This window comes from Castor canadensis, chromosome X (assembly GCF_047511655.1).
Source record: "Castor canadensis chromosome X, mCasCan1.hap1v2, whole genome shotgun sequence".
In the NCBI taxonomy this organism is placed as follows: Eukaryota; Metazoa; Chordata; class Mammalia; order Rodentia; family Castoridae; genus Castor; species Castor canadensis.
In genome coordinates this window covers 141,704,939-141,726,897 of record NC_133405.1, presented here as the reverse complement: position 1 = coordinate 141,726,897, position 21,959 = coordinate 141,704,939, and the positions used below count along the sequence as shown (strand labels likewise).

The 21,959-nt window shown below is 36.8% G+C and overlaps 1 protein-coding gene across 5 annotated transcripts in view; it reads left to right on the top strand.

The window, feature by feature from the left end:
• Positions 1–17,399, top strand: part of LOC109691684 (ATP-dependent RNA helicase DDX3X-like) — an 81,597-nt gene extending 64,198 nt beyond the window's left edge. Inside the window, exons 1-17 of one of the 5 annotated variants that reach the window (XM_074063176.1) lie at positions 647–3,352; positions 6,206–6,266; positions 7,277–7,324; positions 9,939–10,068; positions 11,258–11,416; positions 11,495–11,594; positions 11,808–11,943; positions 12,845–12,930; positions 13,099–13,197; positions 13,285–13,445; positions 13,990–14,152; positions 14,243–14,387; positions 14,497–14,678; positions 14,837–14,954; positions 15,212–15,365; positions 15,869–16,002; positions 16,224–17,399. In XM_074063176.1, coding sequence (XP_073919277.1) covers positions 3,308–3,352; positions 6,206–6,266; positions 7,277–7,324; positions 9,939–10,068; positions 11,258–11,416; positions 11,495–11,594; positions 11,808–11,943; positions 12,845–12,930; positions 13,099–13,197; positions 13,285–13,445; positions 13,990–14,152; positions 14,243–14,387; positions 14,497–14,678; positions 14,837–14,954; positions 15,212–15,365; positions 15,869–16,002; positions 16,224–16,303 — 2,001 coding nt within the window. In that variant the 5' untranslated portion in view covers positions 647–3,307 and the 3' untranslated portion in view covers positions 16,304–17,399. Of the gene's footprint in view, positions 1–646; positions 3,353–6,205; positions 6,267–7,276; positions 7,325–9,938; positions 10,069–11,257; positions 11,417–11,494; positions 11,595–11,807; positions 11,944–12,844; positions 12,931–13,098; positions 13,198–13,284; positions 13,446–13,989; positions 14,153–14,242; positions 14,388–14,496; positions 14,679–14,836; positions 14,955–15,211; positions 15,366–15,865; positions 16,003–16,223 lie in introns of those variants that run through there. The other 4 variants (XM_074063175.1, XM_074063177.1, XM_074063174.1 and 1 more) reach the window with 4 other exon arrangements.
• Positions 17,400–21,959: the final 4,560 nt, after the last annotated feature.

The window sequence follows — 21,959 nt, the reverse complement described above, 5'->3', positions numbered from 1 at the left end:
ATTTGTTGAAGAGGCTGTCTTTTCTTCAACATTTGTTTTGGGCTCCTTTGTCAAAATAAGTCAACTTTTGAATGGATTTATGTCTTTGTCTTCTATTTTTGTTCTACTGTGTCTGGTTTGTTTTGTTTTGTTGCCATTTACCATGCTGTTTTTATTACTGTGGTCTGTAGTAAGGTTTTTATTGCTATGGTTTGTAGCAATAAAAACTACAAACCACAGTTTGGTATTGTGATGTATCCTGCATTGTTCTTTTTGCTTTGTATTACCTTTGCTTTGAAGTCTTTTCTGATTTGATATGAATGTTATATTTGAGTTTTCTATCTCTGAAGAATATCATTCGAAGTTGAATGGGGGTTGCATTGAAAATATAGATTGCTTTCAGTAGTATAGTCATTTTCATGGTATTAATTCTGTCTATCTATAATCATGGGGGAACTTTCAGTTTTCTGATGTGTCTTTTGATTTCTTTTTTCAGTTATTTACAGTTTTTGCTGTAGTGGCATTTTACTTTCTTCACTAAATTTATTCCTAGGTATTTTATTTTGTTTGAGAGTATTATAAGAGCATTTGTTTTTCTGATTTCTTTTTCAGTCTGTTTATTATTGCTATAGAAAAGCCACTGATTTTTATAGATTGAGTTTTTAAAATATTGCTTCTTTGCTAAAATAGTTTATGATATCTAAGAGTATTTGGTAGAATTTTTAGGGATTTTATGTATAAAGAATAGATAGAGTAATCTAGGTTCGAAGTAGTTTTCTTTCAGTACTTCAGATACCTCTTCCATGCTCTTCTTGCTTATGTGTTATATTCTGTGTCATTTCCACAGATTTAGAATAGAAGAAACCATCTAAGTTTGTGTGCTTTGTTTCTTTCTAAAGCTTTTGGTTTTTACTGCCAAACTTTGTTGCAGAAAGCTTATGTTACTTTATTCTTTGATCAGCACTGTTGTAAGGTATTCAAGGTCTTATAAAGGTATTTTATAAATGATAAAATGCTCTATGATTTGATCATTAAAGGGTACTGGCTCATTTTTTAAAAAAATTGTTGTATGGGGGTACATTGTAAACCAAAGTTCTTATAATATATCATACTTGAATTCACCCCTTCATCATTCTCCTTTATCCTCCCTCCCCCATTCTTGGAATAGTTTCAGTTTTTTCTTTTCATACATGAATGTATAGTATTTCCACCATATTCACTTTCCTACATCCCTTTCCTTATGTCCTTCCTCCTCCCACTTGTACTAGCCCCCAGACAGAACCTGTTTTACCTTCCTGTTCTGTGATAGCACTCATTCCTTCCTTTCCTCTTCTCTCTCATTCTCTCATTCCCTCCATTCCTCTCTCTTCCTCTCTTCTTTTGTTCCTCCTCCTCCTCTCTTCTCCTTCTCCCTCCCTCTTTTTTTTTTCAGGACATTGTTACTGTTAATGACCTTATTTATGTACTGCTTTTCATTTTTACTTCCTGTATGTATTGTTAGAGTAGCAACTGCACTTTTTATGCCTTTAGATTTTTTTGCATAGTAGATAACTACCTTGCAATTAAGTTGAAGGTAGTCTAAGGTAGTGTCGACTATGTGAAGGAAAGGTTCATAAATAGAAGTTACTTTCCCCTTTAAATGGTTGAGTTTTCATCTTTTTGGGAAGTGAGTTGCATATTGAGAAAAATTGAGATTTTGGCCAAACAAGGGGCAGGGTATGTGCCATTGCCAATACTTCCTGTTCCACATATATAAACACTCCAGGCATTGTAGAGGAGCATGCAAATTAAATTCTCCAACAGGCTATGTGGCTCTGGAGCAATCTCTTGAAACTCGGGTTTTTACACAGATAAGGGACCAAATAAAATCCTGGCTACCCTCCAGGACTTGGTTCCTACCCTTTCTGGGGCCTAGAGTTGCCATTATTCTTTTGCTTGTGTTTGGGCCTTGCATTTTAAACTTACTTGTCAAGTTGCTTCTTCTTGCCTAGAATCCATCGAACTACAAATGCCTCTGATGGAGATGAAAACAACCTACTATCACAGTTCCCTTGACGACCACTCTCTGGTCAGCCCTGATGCTGAGGGCCCCTTCATCGTCCCCTGTCAGCAGGAAGTAGTTACTGAATAGAACTCATCATCCCAATCCCTAACAGCAGTTAGGGCGACCATTGAGAGGGGGGAATGAAGGACAGACCACAGGAAGTCAAGGAGACACTTCTCCTCCCTAGGAAATGCCTGTTTACATCTGAAAGGCATCTCCGCCCTCAGGCAATGCAAAATTAGGCCATAAAACCCACTCCCCACCCTGGTCCACGGGATCACCAGTTTCCTGGTCCCCCTGTATTCCCCAATATGCAGTATTTCTATTCTCTTCTCTACAAATAAAATCTTTCCGACCTCTGATGTTAGAATCTCTCTGTGCTTTCATCCTCAGAGTAGGCTGAAGAACCCTGAGCACGTGAAATTCCTGTGCGTGTCATCCGTGTATCAGAGAGAGCATGCTTCTTTTCTCCAAAGACTTTTAAAACCTATACTAATCTATGGGAAGGGAGGAACCATGTAGTTCCCATCCAATAATCAATCAGTGTTGAGGGTGTGAGTGGTTTCCAGGCCAAGTAGTGTGGTCCCTGAGCCAGGACATGGTCCCTATGAAATGCAGTATTTTTCTCTGAGTCCCAAACTTCCCTTATTTTAGCCTGCTTCAAAAACTGTGCAGTTGGCATAACAGACATATAGACCAATCAAATAAAATAAAGGCCAAGAAATAAACCCACTTGTTTATCTCCCACAAGGTGCTGAGAATACACAACGAGAAGAGGGTAGTATCTTCAATACTTGAGAGAAGTGTATATCCACATGCAGAAGAATGAAATCAGTTTCTGCTCATATGCTAGAAACACATCCCTGCTAAAAATGGATTTAAGAATGAAATACTGATATAAGAAGGTTTGTTAGTTGTAGTGGTGCCACCTATAATCCCAACTCCTGTTGAGTGGAGGAAGCCAAAGCCAGGGTATTGAAAATTAGCTTAGAGATGTCCACACCCAGATGGCTTGGGACGATGTGGACAAGGTGAGCTTTGCAGTACCATGGTGCGCCCAAAGACACCCTGTGCCCGCGAGATTATGACCAATGAAACGCGAGTTGGAGAGGCAGGAATAACGGTAGCCTTAAAGGGCTAATTGGTGGTGCGCGTTAACGTGCTGACGGAAAGCTATCGGAGTGGGTGTCTGTCGCCATACTGTGTACACTTCAGAGCCTAGTGAGGAGTTCGGTATTTGGATTTATTACACCTGCATTGGGAGACCCCGAGTTCTCTTCAAGGATGAGTCATGTGGCGGTGAAAAATACTCTCGGGCTGGACCAGCAGGTGAGTTGAAATAAGCCTATCGAGGTTCTCTTCGGAAAAGTTCCCCACTTTTGTGGCGTAGTACTAATTGACCTCTTTAATTTCAACTTTTTTGGATTCTGGTGGCTAGGGGTGATGGGAACATGGGGGAATTAAAAAACAGGATTAAATTGTGAGGAGGTGGCATTGGTTAGGAGATGGGGTGTGGGCGTCTGCAGCAGTGCTGATTTGTGAACTGTTGGAAAGGGATTACGTTCTGTACTCGGCCTCACGTAATGGCGACTTTTGTGCCTGGAACTTCGAGCCCTCAGAAACGCGCGTGTGCGAGAACTTGGCTGATTTTTTTTCTTTTTTTTTTAATGGTAGTTTTAGGAGCCGAAAAGGGATTTTTTTTTTTTTGACGGATTTTGGTTCTCATTTAGGCGGCCTTAATTCTGCCCTGTTTGGCCTCCAATGATGCATAAGCGAAATTCGGCCTGAGCCCTCAGACTTTGTATGGTGGGGAGAGAATGTGGTCTTCTTTTCGAGAAATGGCTACAGCCGTCTTTGTGTAGGGTAGTTTGGCTGAATAACGTCGCTAACTCAATGATGGGGCCTGCTTTCCGGTACTGTATGACATGAGTGATTCTAAAGGACATGGCGAGTTGTACCTACAGTGTGCTTCCGCGGGCCCGATCACCTCTCGCGGAGTTATTGAGGTCCGGGTGTAAAAGAGGCCGTATATCCCGAGTGGAAAGTTTTGTGACGCACAAGAACCGGAAGGGGAGGGAAGAATGGCTGCCGCGTGCTGCTTTTGAGTGGTGTCCGGAGATAGTGGAGGTTGGACGGTGGACAAACACCAGAGATGTTTAGAACCCATTAATGTGCACTCCTAAGTTACCAGATGGCTAGTCAAAAACAGTTTTTAAATGTAATTGCCTTTAGATTTTAGATACGGTCAACTAGAGAAAAATGAAAACCTGATCAATGTTGACAGGGCAGATATTTTGTTCACTTTGTTTTGCTTGTCGATAGACATTGAAATAGTTCAGAGTCAGAGGCTGGGCTGTTGTATGTGGAATAAATTTTGTTTTGCGGACTTGTAGACAGCGGAGGAGAGGATTCCTAGTTTATTTGTGTTAGGTCAACACTGGTGGGAAGGCCAAATTGGAGCCAAATAATAAAGCAAGCAGGCTTTATTGAGAGCGCGCTCCCGGCAAGGTTCACCATCCCCAAAGAACAGGGCCCGAAAAGTCACCCGGAGAAATGGCAGCCCAGTTTTTAGATCCTGGGTGAAGTTAAGAGCTTAAGGTATTATGGGGCATTGGGATAGGTCGAGGTTTGGTGGGGAGGAGCTCGGGGTAATATGGATCTGGACCCATTGCCTGCCAGCAGGAGTTGCCATGGTAATCATGAGGGGAAGGAGGGGATGGAGTGGAAGGTGAGCAGAGTCCCTGATCGCCATGGGGTGGCTGCCCACCAGCCAAAGAATTTGAAAGTTGTGTTGTCAAGATTTGGAATTTTGCTTCTGAGTAGCTTTTAGGTTACACAATACATTTTTGAGGGCACTTTCACTAAGTACACTTTTGAGAGGTCATTTGTTAAAGGCTGCATGAAGAAAGAAAATGAGCACAGGCAGTGTGAACTTGAACTTGTAATATTTTCTGCATTAGTGGAATGCACCTAACTAGACTGTATTTGTGGTCAGTAGAATTAAGTAAATTCGACCTGGAAATTCCCTAATAATCAGAGTAATATCTTAGTTGGTAATGTGTGTAACTTAGTATTATGTTGAACTTTATTAATACAGTGTTTGAAGCTCTCTGAAATAACCTGTGCAAGTAGGGGGCAGCATTGCTCTCAGACTTTTGTTCTTTAGGGGAGAAAGTTGGCATGTGTAGTTCTTGTGCTTCTAAATAGTTTTTGGCAAGGTGTTGCAAACTGCTCTAAGGGCGGAGGAACTGAAACCAGAGTATAGTGTTCTGTTCTTTTAATAGCATTGAATGTCATTTGTGCTCTGTACTAGCTTTGTGACCAAAGACCTCACTGAATTTTTCATGCCTCATGCCTAAAAGCAGAGAAATAAAAAGTGTCAAGTGTTAAACACGGCAGTGGAATGTGCAAGCTGCACAGTACTCAACCAACTAGCAGGTGGTGGTAAAAAAAAAAAATTTGCTGCTTAAGAATTTATCTGAATTAAAAATATCTTCTTTAGAGCATAAAGGAACTAAGGAATCTTAAAATCGTCCTAACAACTGTTTTTGTTTTGTCTGGTTTGGATTGAGTGTTTGCTTGCTTGTTTGTTTAAAGTGCTGTCAGATCAAAAAACGGTGAGAGTGAGAATATTCTCATATAATTGTGAACTTTAAATTACTGAGAAATTTAGGTACCATTTTAGTTTTGTGGGCTTTTATGATGGGAAATAATTATAGAGCAAATTTGCTTTGAATAAATGTGAACTTTTTTAAAAGGTACTGTTGGTGTTTAGGGGTGCCATTTGCCCTTGTCTCACTTTGTAGACTTAAAAGTATTTCTAAAACCTTGACAGGTCAGGCACTGGTGGCTCACATCTGTAATCCTACTAGTTGGGAAGATGGAGATTGTAGGCCAGTCATTGCAAATAGTTCAAAAGACCCCGTCTCCAAAAGACACAAAGCCATATGGACTAGAGGAGTGACTCAAATGGTAGAGTGCCTGTTGTGCACTCATGAAGCCCTGAGTTGAAACCTTAGTCCCACCAACAAAAAAAAGAATTGGGAAGGCAAGGAATCTCATAAATGTTAGAGGAAAAGACCTAGAATTTCAGACTTCTGATTTCTCTTGTGATGCTGTCTGATGGGGGGGGGTTCTCCCCCTTTTTCATGTGTTAACATGTGAGCCATTCATTTTTTTCAGTTTGCTGGTCTAGACCTGAACTCCTCTGCTAATCAGAGTGGGGGAGGAAGTACAGCAAGCAGTAAGTAAATTTATTTAAAATACGGTATTTTTATCAGGTTACTGTTTTAAAATAGTCAGATTTTGTGTTTAATCCTATCAATCTGTGTTTTTTGATTTTTGGGTTTGTTTGGTTTTTTTTTTTTTAATGTGGTACTAGGGTTTTGAACCCAGGGCCTTTCTTCTACCACTTGAGCCATACTTCCAAATTTTATTGAGTTACTCTTAATATTATTGGATTTAACTAATTTTTTTTTTTTTTTTTTTTAGTTTTCAAAAATAGATCTGATACTGTACATTAGGATAACAAGAGACATTTTTTTTTTACTTTAAACAGCAATTAAATATTAAGGTTAATATTATGCATTGGTTTTGGAAACACTATGTCCAGTTAAGCTCAGAACTAAGGATTTGGGATGTGCTCATCTCGCCCCCCTTTTACAATTTCTGTGAATTGTGTAAAACTAATTAAGGAAAACTTGCCCACTTATGTGCCACAGTTATTGCTGTACATTCCTATGAAGAGTCTGAGACTTAGTGATAATACAGGCTTTACTGATTCTTTTTATTGGAGTTCATATTTGGATGGGGAAGAAATGTGGCTATTTGGCAGCAGCTGACTATTGATGCACCCTGGAAAACCATAGAGGTTTGGATTTTTAAATTCAAAGGGAAATTAAAGTGGCTACAGTGGGCTTTCAGGTAATAGTTGATTTCCACTTCCTTGGCTAATTGCTTTTGCTTTACTTCTTAGATTCGGAATAGGCTTGTGACAACTTAGAAAGCTTTAAATTGTGTAGTTTTCTTTTTATTTTTAACGGAACTGGGTTTTAAGCTTAAGTCTTCCTGCTTGCAAAGCAGGCAGTCTACTCTCCAGTCCCATTTCCAGTTTTTTATTTCTAATATGCTTATTGTGTGGTATTAATCTCAGCAGTAGAAACAAACATCATTTTGGGTGATTGACATTTTGGTTAAAATTTGTATCTTGGATAATACCCTTGTTTTGTCAGATTGACACATTTTCTTTTTTAGAAGGGCGGTATATACCTCCTCACTTAAGGAACAGAGAAGCATCTAAAGGTATGTCATGGCAGAATGTTTAAGTCTGTCTCTCTTTTGAAGTTAAAAGTTTAGGGGAAAGTAATGTAACTTTGGGAAGGCTACTAGATAGGTTTCTTTTTATCCTATGCTGCTTTCCATCTTTAAGAACTAGCACTTTGGAAGCATTGATGTAATGTTGAATCATGGATACTTGTTTCCTTTGGCAAACTGAACCTGTAGACTTAAATTAGTCTGTAAACCGTAACAATGCAGTTTTAGTTTGAAAACCAACTGCAGGGTCATAAAGTCCTACTTAATTGCTGACTTGAAAATTTATGCAGGGCTTGGGATATGGCTCATGTGGTAAAGTGCCTGCCTAGCAAGCATGAAGCCCTGAGTTCAAACCCCAGTACCTACAAACAATAAAAATAAATAAAACTTGTAACAATGAAAATGTACTTTTTGCATTAAAATACCTATTGTATTATATTACTAACTTTGTAATGTGAAGGGGAAAATTCGCAAAATTTTATTGGTATGCTGCCTGTTCACCAGATTATTTGAAATTTGCAGGAGACAGAAAAATTTTAAGATTAAACAGAAGGAAAGAAGGTGGTAATAAAAGGATAGTAAAGGGGGTACAGTACTAAAAAGGTAGAAAAGACATGAACTATGCTTGGGTACTGTGTTTTTCTATGTAGTATTATATATGTTTTCTGATAGCATTCTTTTTTCCAAAGTAGCTGTAGAATTTCAGTGTGGGTATTCATACTGTTGTTTAGAATTTATGTGATTAGACTTGCATCTCAGGAATATTAAAATGAATTGAAAGTGTCTTAGGATTTATTGTAATGGAAGAAACCTTTAACATCTTTTATTTTTTTTTCAGCTTTTAAGTTCATTGGCCAACTGGCTGGCTTTGGGAAAATAATTTCAATAATTTGTAAATGTCAAACATTTCATAAAATGTCTAAATTTAGCTACCATTCTAATCAATAAGTGGAGCAGGTTTATTCTTAGCACTGCATGGAAATTAGAAAGTATATGTTGGGTAGGCACTGGTGGCTCACGCCTGTAACCCTAGCAACTCAGGAGGAAGAGATAGGTAGGATCATGGTTTGAAGCCAGCTGGGGCAAATAGTTTGTGAGACCCTATCACAAAAAAAAAATAACAGTTACAGAAAAGGGCTGGTGGAGTGGCTCGAGGTGAAGGCCCTGAGTTTAAACCCCAGCACCACGAAAGGAAGGGAGGGAGAGAGAAGGAAGGAAGGAAATTGTTGCTTTTTCTTTTTCTGAGTAAACTTACTTTTCCTCAGGGTTATAGATATGACACAATATTGTTTGCCCATTATAATTTGAACAGCATTAAGTCTATCAATACAATTATGCCAATTGTTCTTTCAATTACTGCTAATTGAAATAGCCTTGACAATGACTCACTATGAAATGAACTTTAAAGTTTTGAGAACTTTATTGTAGTCGATTGAGAAGTTTTTAGGCTAAAGTGGTACAGATTCTTAAGGAAATAGGTTAGTTGAGTGCTTTGTTGGTGGGAAAATCTGATTTGCTCTGTTATACAGTGCTGTACCTGAAGTTATCAGTGATTATTTAACTCCAGTGGTAATTTTTAAAACAGCTATATTTACTGTATTGTCACTACTTTTTATTTACTTGATCTGTTTCTTTTAGATGATTAAATGAAGCCAAATTGTTTTTTTGTATGTTGAAGATGTTCAGGTGACTAGTCCTCTATTTAAATTGCTGTTGATAGGTAACAAGTTACCTTGTCCAGATTCTTTTATGGAATAAGTCCATTTACCATGATGCTTGCTATCTAGTGTTCCACCTGAATAGTTTAATAAGTATTTGCAGTTATTATCTTCATCTTCTATGAATTTAAAATTCTCTGTCCTGCCATATCTGACAGATTTTTTTTTTCAGACTAGTTAGATAAATGAGCTTACCTTAGTTTAAGCTTTTTTCTAGGTAACAGTGACTTTCCTTGAGGTACGTATTTTTTCTACAGTGTGATTGTAGGTATCTTATGTTTACATGTTATTATCAAACAATTCATACACAAGTTTTTTTAAGGCTGGAATCTAACTAGCTTAAGTTTAGTTTATCTCATTTGATTTTGAAATTTTAATGCTTTGGAAAAGAGCCTTGCCATAGTCTTAACTCAAGTAATTTAATGGGAATAGACTCGTGTTTTATGTATATATAATTCACATTACTAAATTAAATGGAAACTGAACTATTTGTGATGGTGACATAGTAAAGTACTAGTATCAGTGTGTCTCAAAAACTGTTAATCTCTTAGGGTTTGTATTCACTCAGAACTTTTTTTTGAGCAGTCTTGCTATGTATCCCAGGTTGACCTTAAACTGGTGATTCTTTTTTTTCAGCCTTCATAGTGCTAGAATTACAGACTTGTTCCTTGTGGCAGGAACATCTTAAGGCATGAAGGTGTTTTTCTTAATGTGATAGTTTTGCATAGAAGGGAGTATTAAAGATTTTAAAAGTTTGTTTGTGGGGACCAGTTGACCTTTGATCCCACACAAGAATAAGGTTTTTAAAATATGAAGAACATATTTGGGAAGATGAAAATGTATGAAGTATTGTCAGCTTCTAAGCTTCACTTTTTTTCTTGAAGGATTCTATGATAAGGACAGTTCAGGGTGGAGTTGTAGTAAAGATAAGGATGCATACAGCAGTTTTGGGTCTCGTGATTCAAGAGGAAAGCCCAGCTATTTTAGTGATCGTGGAAGTGGATCAAGAGGAAGGTAAGTACTTAGCTTATGCATACATATAAGAGTAACAAGAATTTTAATACTTTTTTTGGGGGTACTAGGATTTGAACTCAAGGCTCAGCACTTGCTAGGCACATGTACTACTGCTAAGAGTCACAACTCCAGTGTATATTCTCACTTTATACATTTTTATACATTTATTGATCCTTAAACATGTCAGCATTCATAGATTTATTAGTGGAGTTTTAGCAAAATGTTGGTATATTCATTTATTGGCGGAAAGAAATCCTTTCTAAAACTAATCTTTAGACTAGATGAAATTGAAATCATGCGTAATAAAAACCTGAGTAACAGGCATAATGTTTTTCATTGAAATATTTTGTTTCTCATGACAGTTTTAAATATGTTAATTGCAAAGTCTATAAATGGATCTTAAGAATCTGATAGCTATATATAATTCTCTATTTTTCATAAAGATGACTAAAACTAAAAATCTTAAGCCTTGTCATATAAGCAAACTTATTTTTTTATCTAGATGAATTTCCAAGTGTTATGTTTGTTATGAACTCAAGTCATACTTTATAATCAGGTGCTCTACCACTTGCCTTTCTATCAGCCCTTTCTTAATTAAAAATAAATTAATATTTTTAACAGAAATGTAAAGTAAGTACTATTTAGTAGTATTCTTTTTTTTTGTTTTGTTTTTTTTTGGGTGGTACTGGGGTTTGAACTCAGAGTCTCATGCTTGTTAGGCAGGCACTCTACCACTTGAGCCACTCCACCAGCCCTACTTACTAGTATTCTAAAGCGTAATTTTTAGTCTTTTAAACTATGTCATCTCACAAAAATATTTTGCTGCTTTACGGGGTTAGAATGCAGTTGTGAAATGACATAAGCTACAGGATTAGTTTGTTTGGTTTGTGTTTTCAGTTTTTTGGTGACACTGGGTTTGACCTTAGTGCCTTACAGGCACCACTTGAATCATCCCCTCAACTCTTTTTCATTATTTTTCACATAGGATCTTGTGCTTTTACCCAGGACTGGCCTTGGATCATGATCTTCCTACCTTTGCCTCCCTACTGACTGGGATTACATTTATGAGCCTATTTACATACTTGTTAAGAGAGTTGTCTTTAACAATTCAGCTAATACCCATGTACATTTCTAGAGCAATCATAATTTTGTTTGTAAGGAATACATACTGACTACTTCTGTTACACAGATTTGATGACCGTGGTCGGAGTGACTGTGATGGCATTGGCAGTCGTGGTGACAGAACTGGCTTTGGCAAATTTGAACAAAGTGGACACAGTCGTTGGTGTGACAAATCAGATGAAGATGATTGGTCAAAACCACTTCCACCAAGTGAACGCTTAGAGCAGTAAGTTTTTGAGATGTGTGTTAATTGTTGTGAAACCCTTTACCTCTTATAACATGTATATAATAATTTTGATTTCAGGGAACTCTTTTCTGGAGGAAACACTGGAATTAACTTTGAGAAATATGATAATATACCAGTAGAGGCAACTGGCAATAACTGTCCTCCACATATTGAAAATGTGAGTTTTTGTAATCATTGTGGTATGAAAAAAAGATGATAGTTCCATTATCAGTAATCTTGAAATAGAAAGTATTTCAAAAATGACAGACCCAGGTATTTTTTCAACGTATTCTTTTTAGACAGGAATCCTTGTATTAGTATAAAATAAATTGTAGTAGGTATAGCATTTCTACTTTAACTTGTATTTGACCTGGCTAAATTTCTTTGATAGTTCAATGATGTTGAGATGGGAGAGATTATTATGGGAAACATCAAACTTACTGGTTACACTCATCCTACTCCAGTGCAGAAACATGCTATTCCTATTATCAGAGAAAAACGAGACTTAATGGCCTGTGCTCAAACAGGTAAACTTCCTTCATGAAGAATATCTTAATTGGTTTTGCTTTTTAAAGTAATATGTTCTATATGGATTTAACATTATTTTATCATAGGTAAAGATTAGCTGGCAGTAAGCCTTTTGTCTTATACTTTGGAGCCATAGGGTAAAATCAGTATTTTCATTAGGGCATCTTTAAGAAATCTTTACCAAATTGTCTGTCTGGTAAAACTTGCAAGAGGGAAAATTGCGAATATAATAGGGGAAGTATGCTGCATAATGTAAATCATAAAAATGTGGCCACAGAAAGGTACCTCCCACTCTAGTGTTTGGGAAATGGGGAATATGGATAGAGTCCTATATTAGAATTTGATCCTGGGTGAGATAAAGATAGAAAAAATTTTGTATATGTGTATTTACATATTAGATATGTGTGCTTTTATTTTCTCTAGTCATAAAACATCATTTGATGTTTTCTTTAAGAAACAATTTATTGCTGGGTGTAATCCTAGGTACTCAGAAGGCAGAGATCAGGAGGATCATGGTTTGAAGCCAGCCCAGGCAAAATGAAGTGAGACCCTATCTTGAAAATAGCCAACACAATAAAAGGGGTGGTAGAATGCCTGCCTAGCAAGCTTGAGGCCTTGAGTTCAAACCTGAGTACCCTCCCAAAAAGAGAAAGAAATAGAATTTGTCTTTTGCAAAGGAATTAGCAAACTGCAGACCAAATCTAATACTTCTTTATTTAAGAAACATTTTATTCAACTAGCCATATTCCTTTATTTCTGCTTGTGATAGCAAAGGTAAGCTGAAATTGACAATTCTTTAATAGAAAAAGACAGACTTTCATTGGATTAAAGGACATGTAGAATACTCTTATCATCTCTTTAATAGTCAAGTTTTTAGATAAGGCTGTGTTTTCTTAACAGGCTCTGGAAAAACTGCAGCATTTCTTTTACCTATCCTGAGTCAGATATATGCAGATGGTCCAGGAAAGGCTTTGAAGGCCATGAAGGTAAAGTTTCTTAACAAAATAGTAAATTTTTGTGTAGAAAAATAACTACAAAACTTCTTACGCAATGCCAAATATACCTTGTTTTTAGGTTATTCTTAAATTTACTGTGGGCATCTTGTTCTGTTGAACTTGGAAAAAAATAGCTTTTAAAATTATACTTACTCTTAGGAAAATAGAAGAAACGGGCGCCGCAAACAATACCCGATCTCCTTGGTGTTGGCCCCAACAAGAGAATTGGCTGTACAAATCTATGAGGAAGCCAGAAAAGTAAATTAAGCCTTTTTTTGTGTTTGTTGCCTTTTCCTTTTTTGTTATCCTGTGGTGTTTCTATGACTGATAAATTTTTGCTTATAGTTTTCGTACCGGTCTAGAGTTCGTCCTTGTGTAGTATATGGTGGTGCTGAGATTGGCCAGCAGATTCGGGACTTAGAACGTGGATGCCACTTGCTTGTGGCCACTCCAGGACGTCTAGTGGATATGATGGAAAGAGGAAAAATTGGATTGGACTTTTGCAAGTATGTGAATTTTTATAAATGGAGTTCAGCTTTTTTGTATTCAACTTTTTAAAAATAAGATAATTATCTTTATTAGTACTTCATTGATATTATCTTAGCTTTAATTTCGTTTTCTACATGCATTTGAAAATGACAGTTGAAGAACATGTGAAATTTTAATTGAGGATTTGTGGCTTAGCTTAACAGTTACAAAATAGCTACTGTTTAAAATTAAAGACTGGAATGCCAGGCACCAGCAGCTAAGGCCTGTAATCCTAGCTACTAAGGAGACAGAGATCAAGAGGATTGCTATTTGAAGCCAGCCTGGGCAAATAATTCTCAAGACTGTCTTGAAGAAATTTTTCACAAAAAAAAAGGGCTGGTGGAGTTGCTAAGGTGAAGGCTCCGAGTTCAAGCCCCAGTACCATTAAAAAAAAAGTTTAAAGACTGGAGTGTTCAGTACCTGGATATGTTGGCATAACTAATTTTAGCGAGATTATATTCAAGAGTTTCTCAACATATTCAGTGGCTTGTCGAGAATCAACCAACTCTTTTTCATTAACAGATACTTAGTGTTAGATGAAGCTGACAGGATGCTGGATATGGGATTCGAACCTCAGATACGGCGTATAGTTGAACAAGATACTATGCCACCAAAGGGTGTTCGTCACACCATGATGTTTAGTGCTACTTTTCCTAAGGAGATACAGGGTAATTTAAGTGCTAAGGTAATTTATGTATTACATAAATTTAAGTATTTGCAAAGTTTATGTATTAGACTAGATAATTGAGATTTTGTTTTGTTTCCACATTTTCAGATGCTTGCTCGTGACTTCTTGGATGAATATATCTTTCTGGCTGTAGGCAGAGTAGGCTGTACTTCAGAGAATATCACACAGAAAGTAGTTTGGGTGGAAGAGCTAGACAAACGGTCATTTCTTCTTGATCTCTTAAGTGCAACAGGTAAAAATCATAGATGTGTCAACTCTTTGCATCACTCTATGACCCCTCACCTGCATAACCCCTTTAATACCAAGTTACTGTTAATAAACAAAACCTTCTGATTTTCCAGGGAAGGATTCACTGACTTTAGTGTTTGTGGAGACTAAAAAAGGTGCAGATTCTCTGGAGGATTTCTTATACCACGAAGGATATGCTTGTACCAGTATTCACGGAGACCGATCACAGAGAGATCGAGAGAAGGCCCTTCACCAGTTCTGCTCAGGAAAAAGTCCAATTCTTGTGGCTACAGCTGTGCGTGTATCATATTTTTTAAGTAATCTTTTTTCCCCACCCTTTCTGGCAGTAATGTGTTTGAACTCAGAGCCTCATGCTTGCTAGGCAGGCAGTCTCCAACTTGAGCCACTCCACCAGTCCAATACTGCCTTTTGTAAATGAATGTTATTTTTCAGGTGGCAGCAAGAGGTCTAGATATTTCAAATGTGAAACATGTTATCAATTTTGATTTGCCAAGTGACATTGAGGAATATGTGCATCGCATTGGACGTACAGGACGTGTAGGAAACCTTGGTAAAGTGTTTGTTAGATTGATTTTCTTTCTTTAAACTGATGTGTAAAAAAGAATTTGGCACATTCTTATAAAAAAGGCCTTTATTTTTAAGGAGAAGCTGATAGCACATTAATAAGATAGGAATATTTGTTCAATGTTTCGATTTGATTATTGCAAACAAAATATTACTGCATATTTAATTTAATTTGGAAGTAAGAGCACCCTGTGGGTTACTTTATGACTCTCAAGATTTTGAGTATTTTCTTTAATTCTTTAGGCTTTGCCACCTCATTCTTTAATGAAAGAAATATAAATATCACAAAGGATTTGTTGGATCTGCTTATTGAAGCCAAACAAGAAGTGCCATCTTGGTTGGAAAGTATGGCTTATGAACACCACTACAAGGGTAGCAGTCGTGGACGTTCTAAGAGGTACACATACTGAGCTTTCACCCTTACTGTTTGTGATTTGTTTCGGTCAAGAAGTGAACTCAAAGCCAGGTACTGGTAGCTCGTGCCTGCAATCTAGCAGCTCAGGAGACAGATATCAGGAGGATCACAGTTCGAAGCCAACCCAGTCAAACAATTCAAGACACTGTATCTTGGAAAAAAAAAAAATGTCACAAAGGAGCTGGCAGAATGGCTCAAGATGCAGGTGCTAAGTTCAAACCCCAGCATTGAAAAAGAAAAAAGAAAAATTAACTCACTATTAAGTTAAATTAATCTTTAGTACTGAAATACTTGGGATAAGGAATACAGCAAAGTATCAGTTTTTCACTACTGAGGCTTTTGAAAATAGCATGAGAGGAAACTGATCACAATGGGAATTGAATTGAAAAATAAAATTGGGAATTGGGAAGTTTGAGCAGGAAATCACATTTTAATTATATTTCATACTCATGAGCTAAACATAATGTTTTTCTTCCCTATAGTAGATTCAGTGGAGGATTTGGTGCCAGAGACTATCGACAAAGTAGCGGTTCCAGCAATTCTGGGTTTAGTAGTAGTCGTGCAAGCAGCAGCCGCAGCGGTGAAGGTGGTCATGGCAGTACAAGAGGATTTGGTGGAGGTAATGTTAATTTTGGTAATTTTTGTTTTAAGGACATTTCACCCCCTCCCAAAAAAAAAAAAGTCATTTTTTTCCTTTTACCCCAAACATACGTGGGGAAATTTAATTCTGAAGAAGGCAAAATCCAATTCTAGATTTACTAGATACACATCAAAGTATTTGACAAAAAAGGGTAAGAGACTAACAGTGGATGGCTTGTCTTTTTAAACATTTCTTGATAGGTGGCTATGGAGGCGTCTACAACCGTGATGGATATGGAGGAAATTACAACTCCCAGGGAGTTGACTGGTGGGGCAACTGAATCTGCACCAGCATCACCCTTTTATACAAGCTAATATGGAAACCACATGTAACTTAGCCAGACTATATATCGTGTAGCTTCAAGAACTTGCAGTACATTACCAGCTGTGATTCTCCTGAAAATTCGAAGGGAGCCCAAAGTCACAAGAAGAAAGGAAAGGAACAATCAGCAGCCCTATACAGAAGTTGGTTTTGAAGACTTAGTTATTGTAGTTTGGATTAATTTCACTCCTGCTTAGTCCCACCCCAAACTGCATTATAATTTTGTGACTGAGGATCATTTGTTTGTTAATGTACTGTGACTTTAACTTTAGACAAGTTATTATTTTGATGTCCCGTTGGCTCAGTAGTACTCAAAATTGTTTTGACAAAATAAATTTACTGAACTTGGGCTACAATCAGACCTTGGCACAGGGGTGTGATACAATTTAACAGGAATCTCAGTTCAGCAGTAAATATAAGGAAAAACTTAAGCAGTAGTCTACATTAGGGCTTTTTTAGTATGTGCAGACTTGGGGAATGAAACATCTTAAAACATAGTTTCTAATATGGCCAACTGTACTATGTTCTGACTTGTTCACTCTATCCCGGATAGGCACTTAGAACACTTTTAAGAAGCCATTCCAGTCATGTTGGATATGTGTGCCCATAACATTTGAGAGCACTCTTTAACGTTCATGGAAGTAAAAGTTACATAGTTTATTAATTTTAAGCCAGATTTCTATGGGCATACTAGTAGTAGAAGAATACTTGAGAAGTCTGATAATTTAAGTGCTTGGAGGGTTCATTTAATGAGACACTTAAATGCCTGCCATAAATAAAATTGAAATGTTAGAATGGCTGACCATGGCAATGACCAGACCTCATTACAGGCTTTCATAAATTCTGGTCCTTAACTCATGCTAGTGTTGATGTTTTTTGGTCAAGAGGTTATAAACAGAAAGGATTATACAGCAGGCTTTATTTTAATACAGATTTACATTGCTCTGTTGCAGCTGCATCAAAGCATTCAAATGGCTTACACTTTTAGACTTTGTAAATCTTAAGAACAATAAATTGAAATCTTTGAGAGCTCACAGGTTGGAAAATGTACTAAACTGCACAGTGTCAGCTTTTTTTTAATAGTGCAGTATTAGTGTATTTTAATTGCATAGGTTTCCATTGTATTTATAGTCTTCTCTAAGCTAAATTTGGCCAAAGATGATCATCCACAACTAAAAATGCCTCTTCATTTGGGATTTTGTGGCCAGAATACAGTTATCTTTAATAGAGTGGCATAAGAAGTTGGTAACAATTTCTTAAAGTGCAATCGATTTTCAAGTGTATTGTGCCTTGTTCTAAAACTTTATTAAAGTAGGTGCACTTGACAGTATTAAGGTCATTTGTTACGATGCTATTTCAATCAGTATAGGTTTAGACTATTGTACATTTCTCCTCATACCTTTCTAGAAAGTACTTATTTTATTGCACATCTGTAAAATTTTCTATGTCTTGGGTGCGAGTCCTTAACTTCCTTAAACTTCCAGTCTTATTTTTTGTTTCTTGGATATTGTTGAATGCAGTTTGTCAAGGACACGAGTCTAAAATTTTATTTGGGACCATGGAGTGATAGATAAGAAGAAAACTGTTGTTTGCACATGACAGACTTTAGATCCTTTTTGCTGCTAGTTTGTGTAATATTTATTAAACACTTTGACAAATATTTATTTTTGTAAGCCTAAAAGTGATTCTTTGAAAGCTTAAAGAAACTTGACCAAAAGACAATGCAAAAACACTGGCACTTGAATGTTGAATGTCACCGTACGTGAAATAATATATTTCGGGGTAGTGTGAGCTTTTGATGTTAAGTCCAACTAACTTGAGTCAAATCATCCTGATCCGGCATTAGCTATAGTTTTCTGGCAAAATAGAGACAATTGGCAACTTGAAGTTAATATATGCCAAGGTTTTGATAATACTCTTTTAAGATATTAATGAAAAATGCTTCTATACACTGATAAAAGTGTCTGCATTTCTCAGAGGTTCTCTGAACTTTGTTTAGTTACATGTTTATTTGGTTCCTTTTTTAGTTACTGTCTGGCATATCTGCAGTGTTCAAACATGTGGTTATCTTTGTGTATTGCTGTAATCAGTGACTTTTACATTTGGTTTTATCAACAGCAATATTTTCAGTAAGTAGTAGATTTAACTTGCTGAATGTAAGCATTGAACTTCAAGTCACTGTAAGTTTAGTAGTTGCTTTATTGTATTAGTTTTAGATGCTAGCTCTGCATGTGCTAATGTTTACTCTGATTTTACAAAAATAAGAAGTTGAACAAAATCTTTTGCTGTAAGTTGTGGCTTAATATTGAGAAGTAAAATTGAACTTACACACTTTGAAGAATTGGAAATCTCATTACTTAGCTAACAGCTGAAGGTTATTTGTGAAATAACTCCAGAAGGTTACAGTCCAGAAAAATAATGACTTCTTATTATGAGTACCTGTATGTGTAGCATAGGTGAATATGATTGTTCCTTTAAGCATTTTGATTTTGAGTTGTGGTTGATTAGAGAAAAAAACTAACTTTTTAAAGTTTGTAGGCATAGCTCCAATAGTAAGAGTGCCTGCCTCACCAGTATGAAGCCCTGAGTTCAAATCCCACTTTGGCCAAAAAAAATCAGCTTTTTAAAAATTCCAAATAGTGTCAACAATTGCAGCAGGCCAGTGGTTAGCTAGTCATGAACTATCATTTATTAATTATCTAGCTTGGTCTGGGGGGTGGGAGGGTGTTTTCTGTAATATGGGGATTTGAACTCAGAGCTTCATGCTTGCTAGGCAGCCTCTCTACACTTCAGCCAATCCCACAGCCCTTTGTATGTTGGATATTTTTAAGATAGTGTCATGGGACTGGCTTCAAACTATGATTCTACTAATCTCTGCCTCCTGAGCAGCAGGATTATAGGCAAGAGCCATAAGGTCTGGATTTTTGTTTTGTTTGTTTTTGTGATGCTAGGCTGAACCATTCTTTTCAAGATACTGTGTCCCGGAATTATTTGCCAGGGCTGGCTTCCAATTTTCTCTTGATTATGCCTCCTGAGTAGCTAGGATTACAGGCATGAGCCACTGACACTCAGCTTAACATAGTTACTATATATGGTGGACAAACTGGTCTAAGATTGTTAAAATCTAAATTACATACCATTTTTTTTTTTAGTCAATTTAAATGTCCTTTTCTGTAGTTCTTATAGCTGGCTTCTTATAAGCTTTCTCTTATAGCAAAGGGTAAGCCCTGTTCCTAACTTTGGGCAGTGTATATTGCTTTTTCTATACTGGAAGTCAGTACATTTGGTTTGGTTTTTTTGTTTGTTTGGTTGGTTTTGGTTTTTGGTGGTACTGGGGTTTGAACTCAGGGCTTCACACTTGCTAGGCAGGCATTCTACCACTTGAGTCACTCCATCAGCCCACGGCTTTTTTTTTTTCTGGTTTCCTTCATTAAATATTTCCATCTTAGTACTGGAATAGTGGCTCAAACAGGTTTACTCTTGAGTACATCCTAAAATGTAAGTGCTATGTTTGCAGATCTTATATGTGTTAAATATTATCAATTTTCAAAAGTATTTACACTATTTAGGCTTCTGTGATTTTTGAAGTTTCTGAGTGTTCCACATCTTCAACATTAAGTGTTTTGTCACATTTTCTGTAAGTAGATGTGTTATCTTAACTGTATTTCCTGATAACTAGTGACACTTGGGCCATGCAGTTTTTTATTACGTCAAAAAAAGTTGGTCCTGGTCCTGGCAGAGTGGCCCAGTGCCACCACCACCAAAAAAAAAAGTTGGTCCTTATCAGTAGGGATATAATGGAAAACATTTCCTCCCTTGAAAATGAAAACCAGGTGAGATAATTGGGTTGTCACACTTTCATATGACATATTCCTCCCTCAAATCTTATTATGATACCAGGATATTATGATATCCCTTGTCAGGTGGAAAAAAATAGGTAAAACTGTACCAGCAAAATAATGAAAATTATTAATGTTGATTTATGAGAATATAGTAAATAAATAATGGATAGTTTTGAGGACTGCAGTACATAAGTCAGATAGTAATTGAATTAAGACAACTTTTCCAGTGGAAAAGTTACATATAGCTCCAGGATTCATCCATTTTGAAAAGTTAACTTTTTTTGCTCCTTAAGGTGACAGTTGTCTAATCAATACATTTCCAGGTGTGTCAGCTATAAAATACGACATTTGGATAGCTGAACACTTTCATTTTCATTAGACAAAAACGTAATATGAGTAAGATAAAGGAGCCAGACATGGCTTCAGTTCAAGGCCAGTCTGGGAAAAAAAAAGAATTGATGGTATCAAAACAAAGTTTGCTTCATGGGCTGGGTGCTGAAAGCTCATGGCCTATAATCCTAGCTCTGCAGGAGGCAGAAAATTGAAACAATTGAGGTTGAATGCCACCTTGGGCAAATAATTCTCAAGAACAAAAAACCAACACACACACAAAGCAGGGCTGGTGGAGTGGCTCCTGAGGCACAGAGTTCAAGGCCTCCCAGCACCACCAAAAAATAAATCTTTCCAAAGATCCAGGTAAATACTAGAACTCAAATCTAGCAGTAGTATAAAACATTCTGATTTTTAAAATTATATTAGAATAATGTAACTTCATAGGGAGTAAGTTGACAACATGAAAAGATTATCAGTAGTAAAATGTGGAAGGATAAGACCCTTGAGAATATCAAGGCTACTGTAACTTAAAAGCTCAACTTCATTGCTTTTCTCCAACTGTGGTTTTTCTAGTTCTGGTATTTCACATATCTCAATTAGGAGACAGAAACATGGGTGGTAGTATATTTTGTGTGTTTTAATATGTTTTCCATCACTGACTTAAATATACAAGATGGAAACATTTTGTTACCACAATAAACTAGTTTATAGTTGTAAAGGTTTGTGGTTTTGGTTTTGTAGGGGGGTTTTGGTTTTGGTTTTGTTTTGTTTTGCAATACTGGGGTTTAAACTCGGTCTACACCTTGAGCCACTCCACTATTCTTTTTTTGAGATAGGGTCTCCTGGATCTGTTTGTCTGGGGATGTCTTTAAACCTGATCCTCCTAATCTCTGCCTCCTAAATTTAGGATTACAAATGTGAGCTATGGGGACCTGGCTAGTAGTAGAATGATTTATGTAATATCTGTACCTTCCATTCTGTGTGGCACAAATGAGTATGTAGACATATCCTGTTATGGGGGAACTCTGGCAAGCCAGAAATCTACTTTTATCCTAGTTATTTACATTTAATTGTCAATTAAATTTTTTTATTTAAAAATGTGCTTTTAGCTGGACAGCAGTGACTCACGCCTATAATTCTAGATGCTCAGGAGGCAGCGATCAGGGACTCTTAGTTCAAAGCAAGCCCAGGAAAACAGTTTGAGACACCCTATCTTGAAAAAACATCACAAAAAGTGGAGGCAGAGAGGTCCTGAATTCAAACCTCAGTGCTGCCAAAAACAAAATGATAAAAATGTGCTTTATGCACCATCTTTGACTTTTGTTAATTAGAGAAGTAGATACTTCTGTTAATACTGTGGCAGTTAGTTATATGTTGTAATTAGTGTGTTAACAAGAGTATAGTCCTTGTAGAGCATTTGGTAACAACTTTTCCTGATAC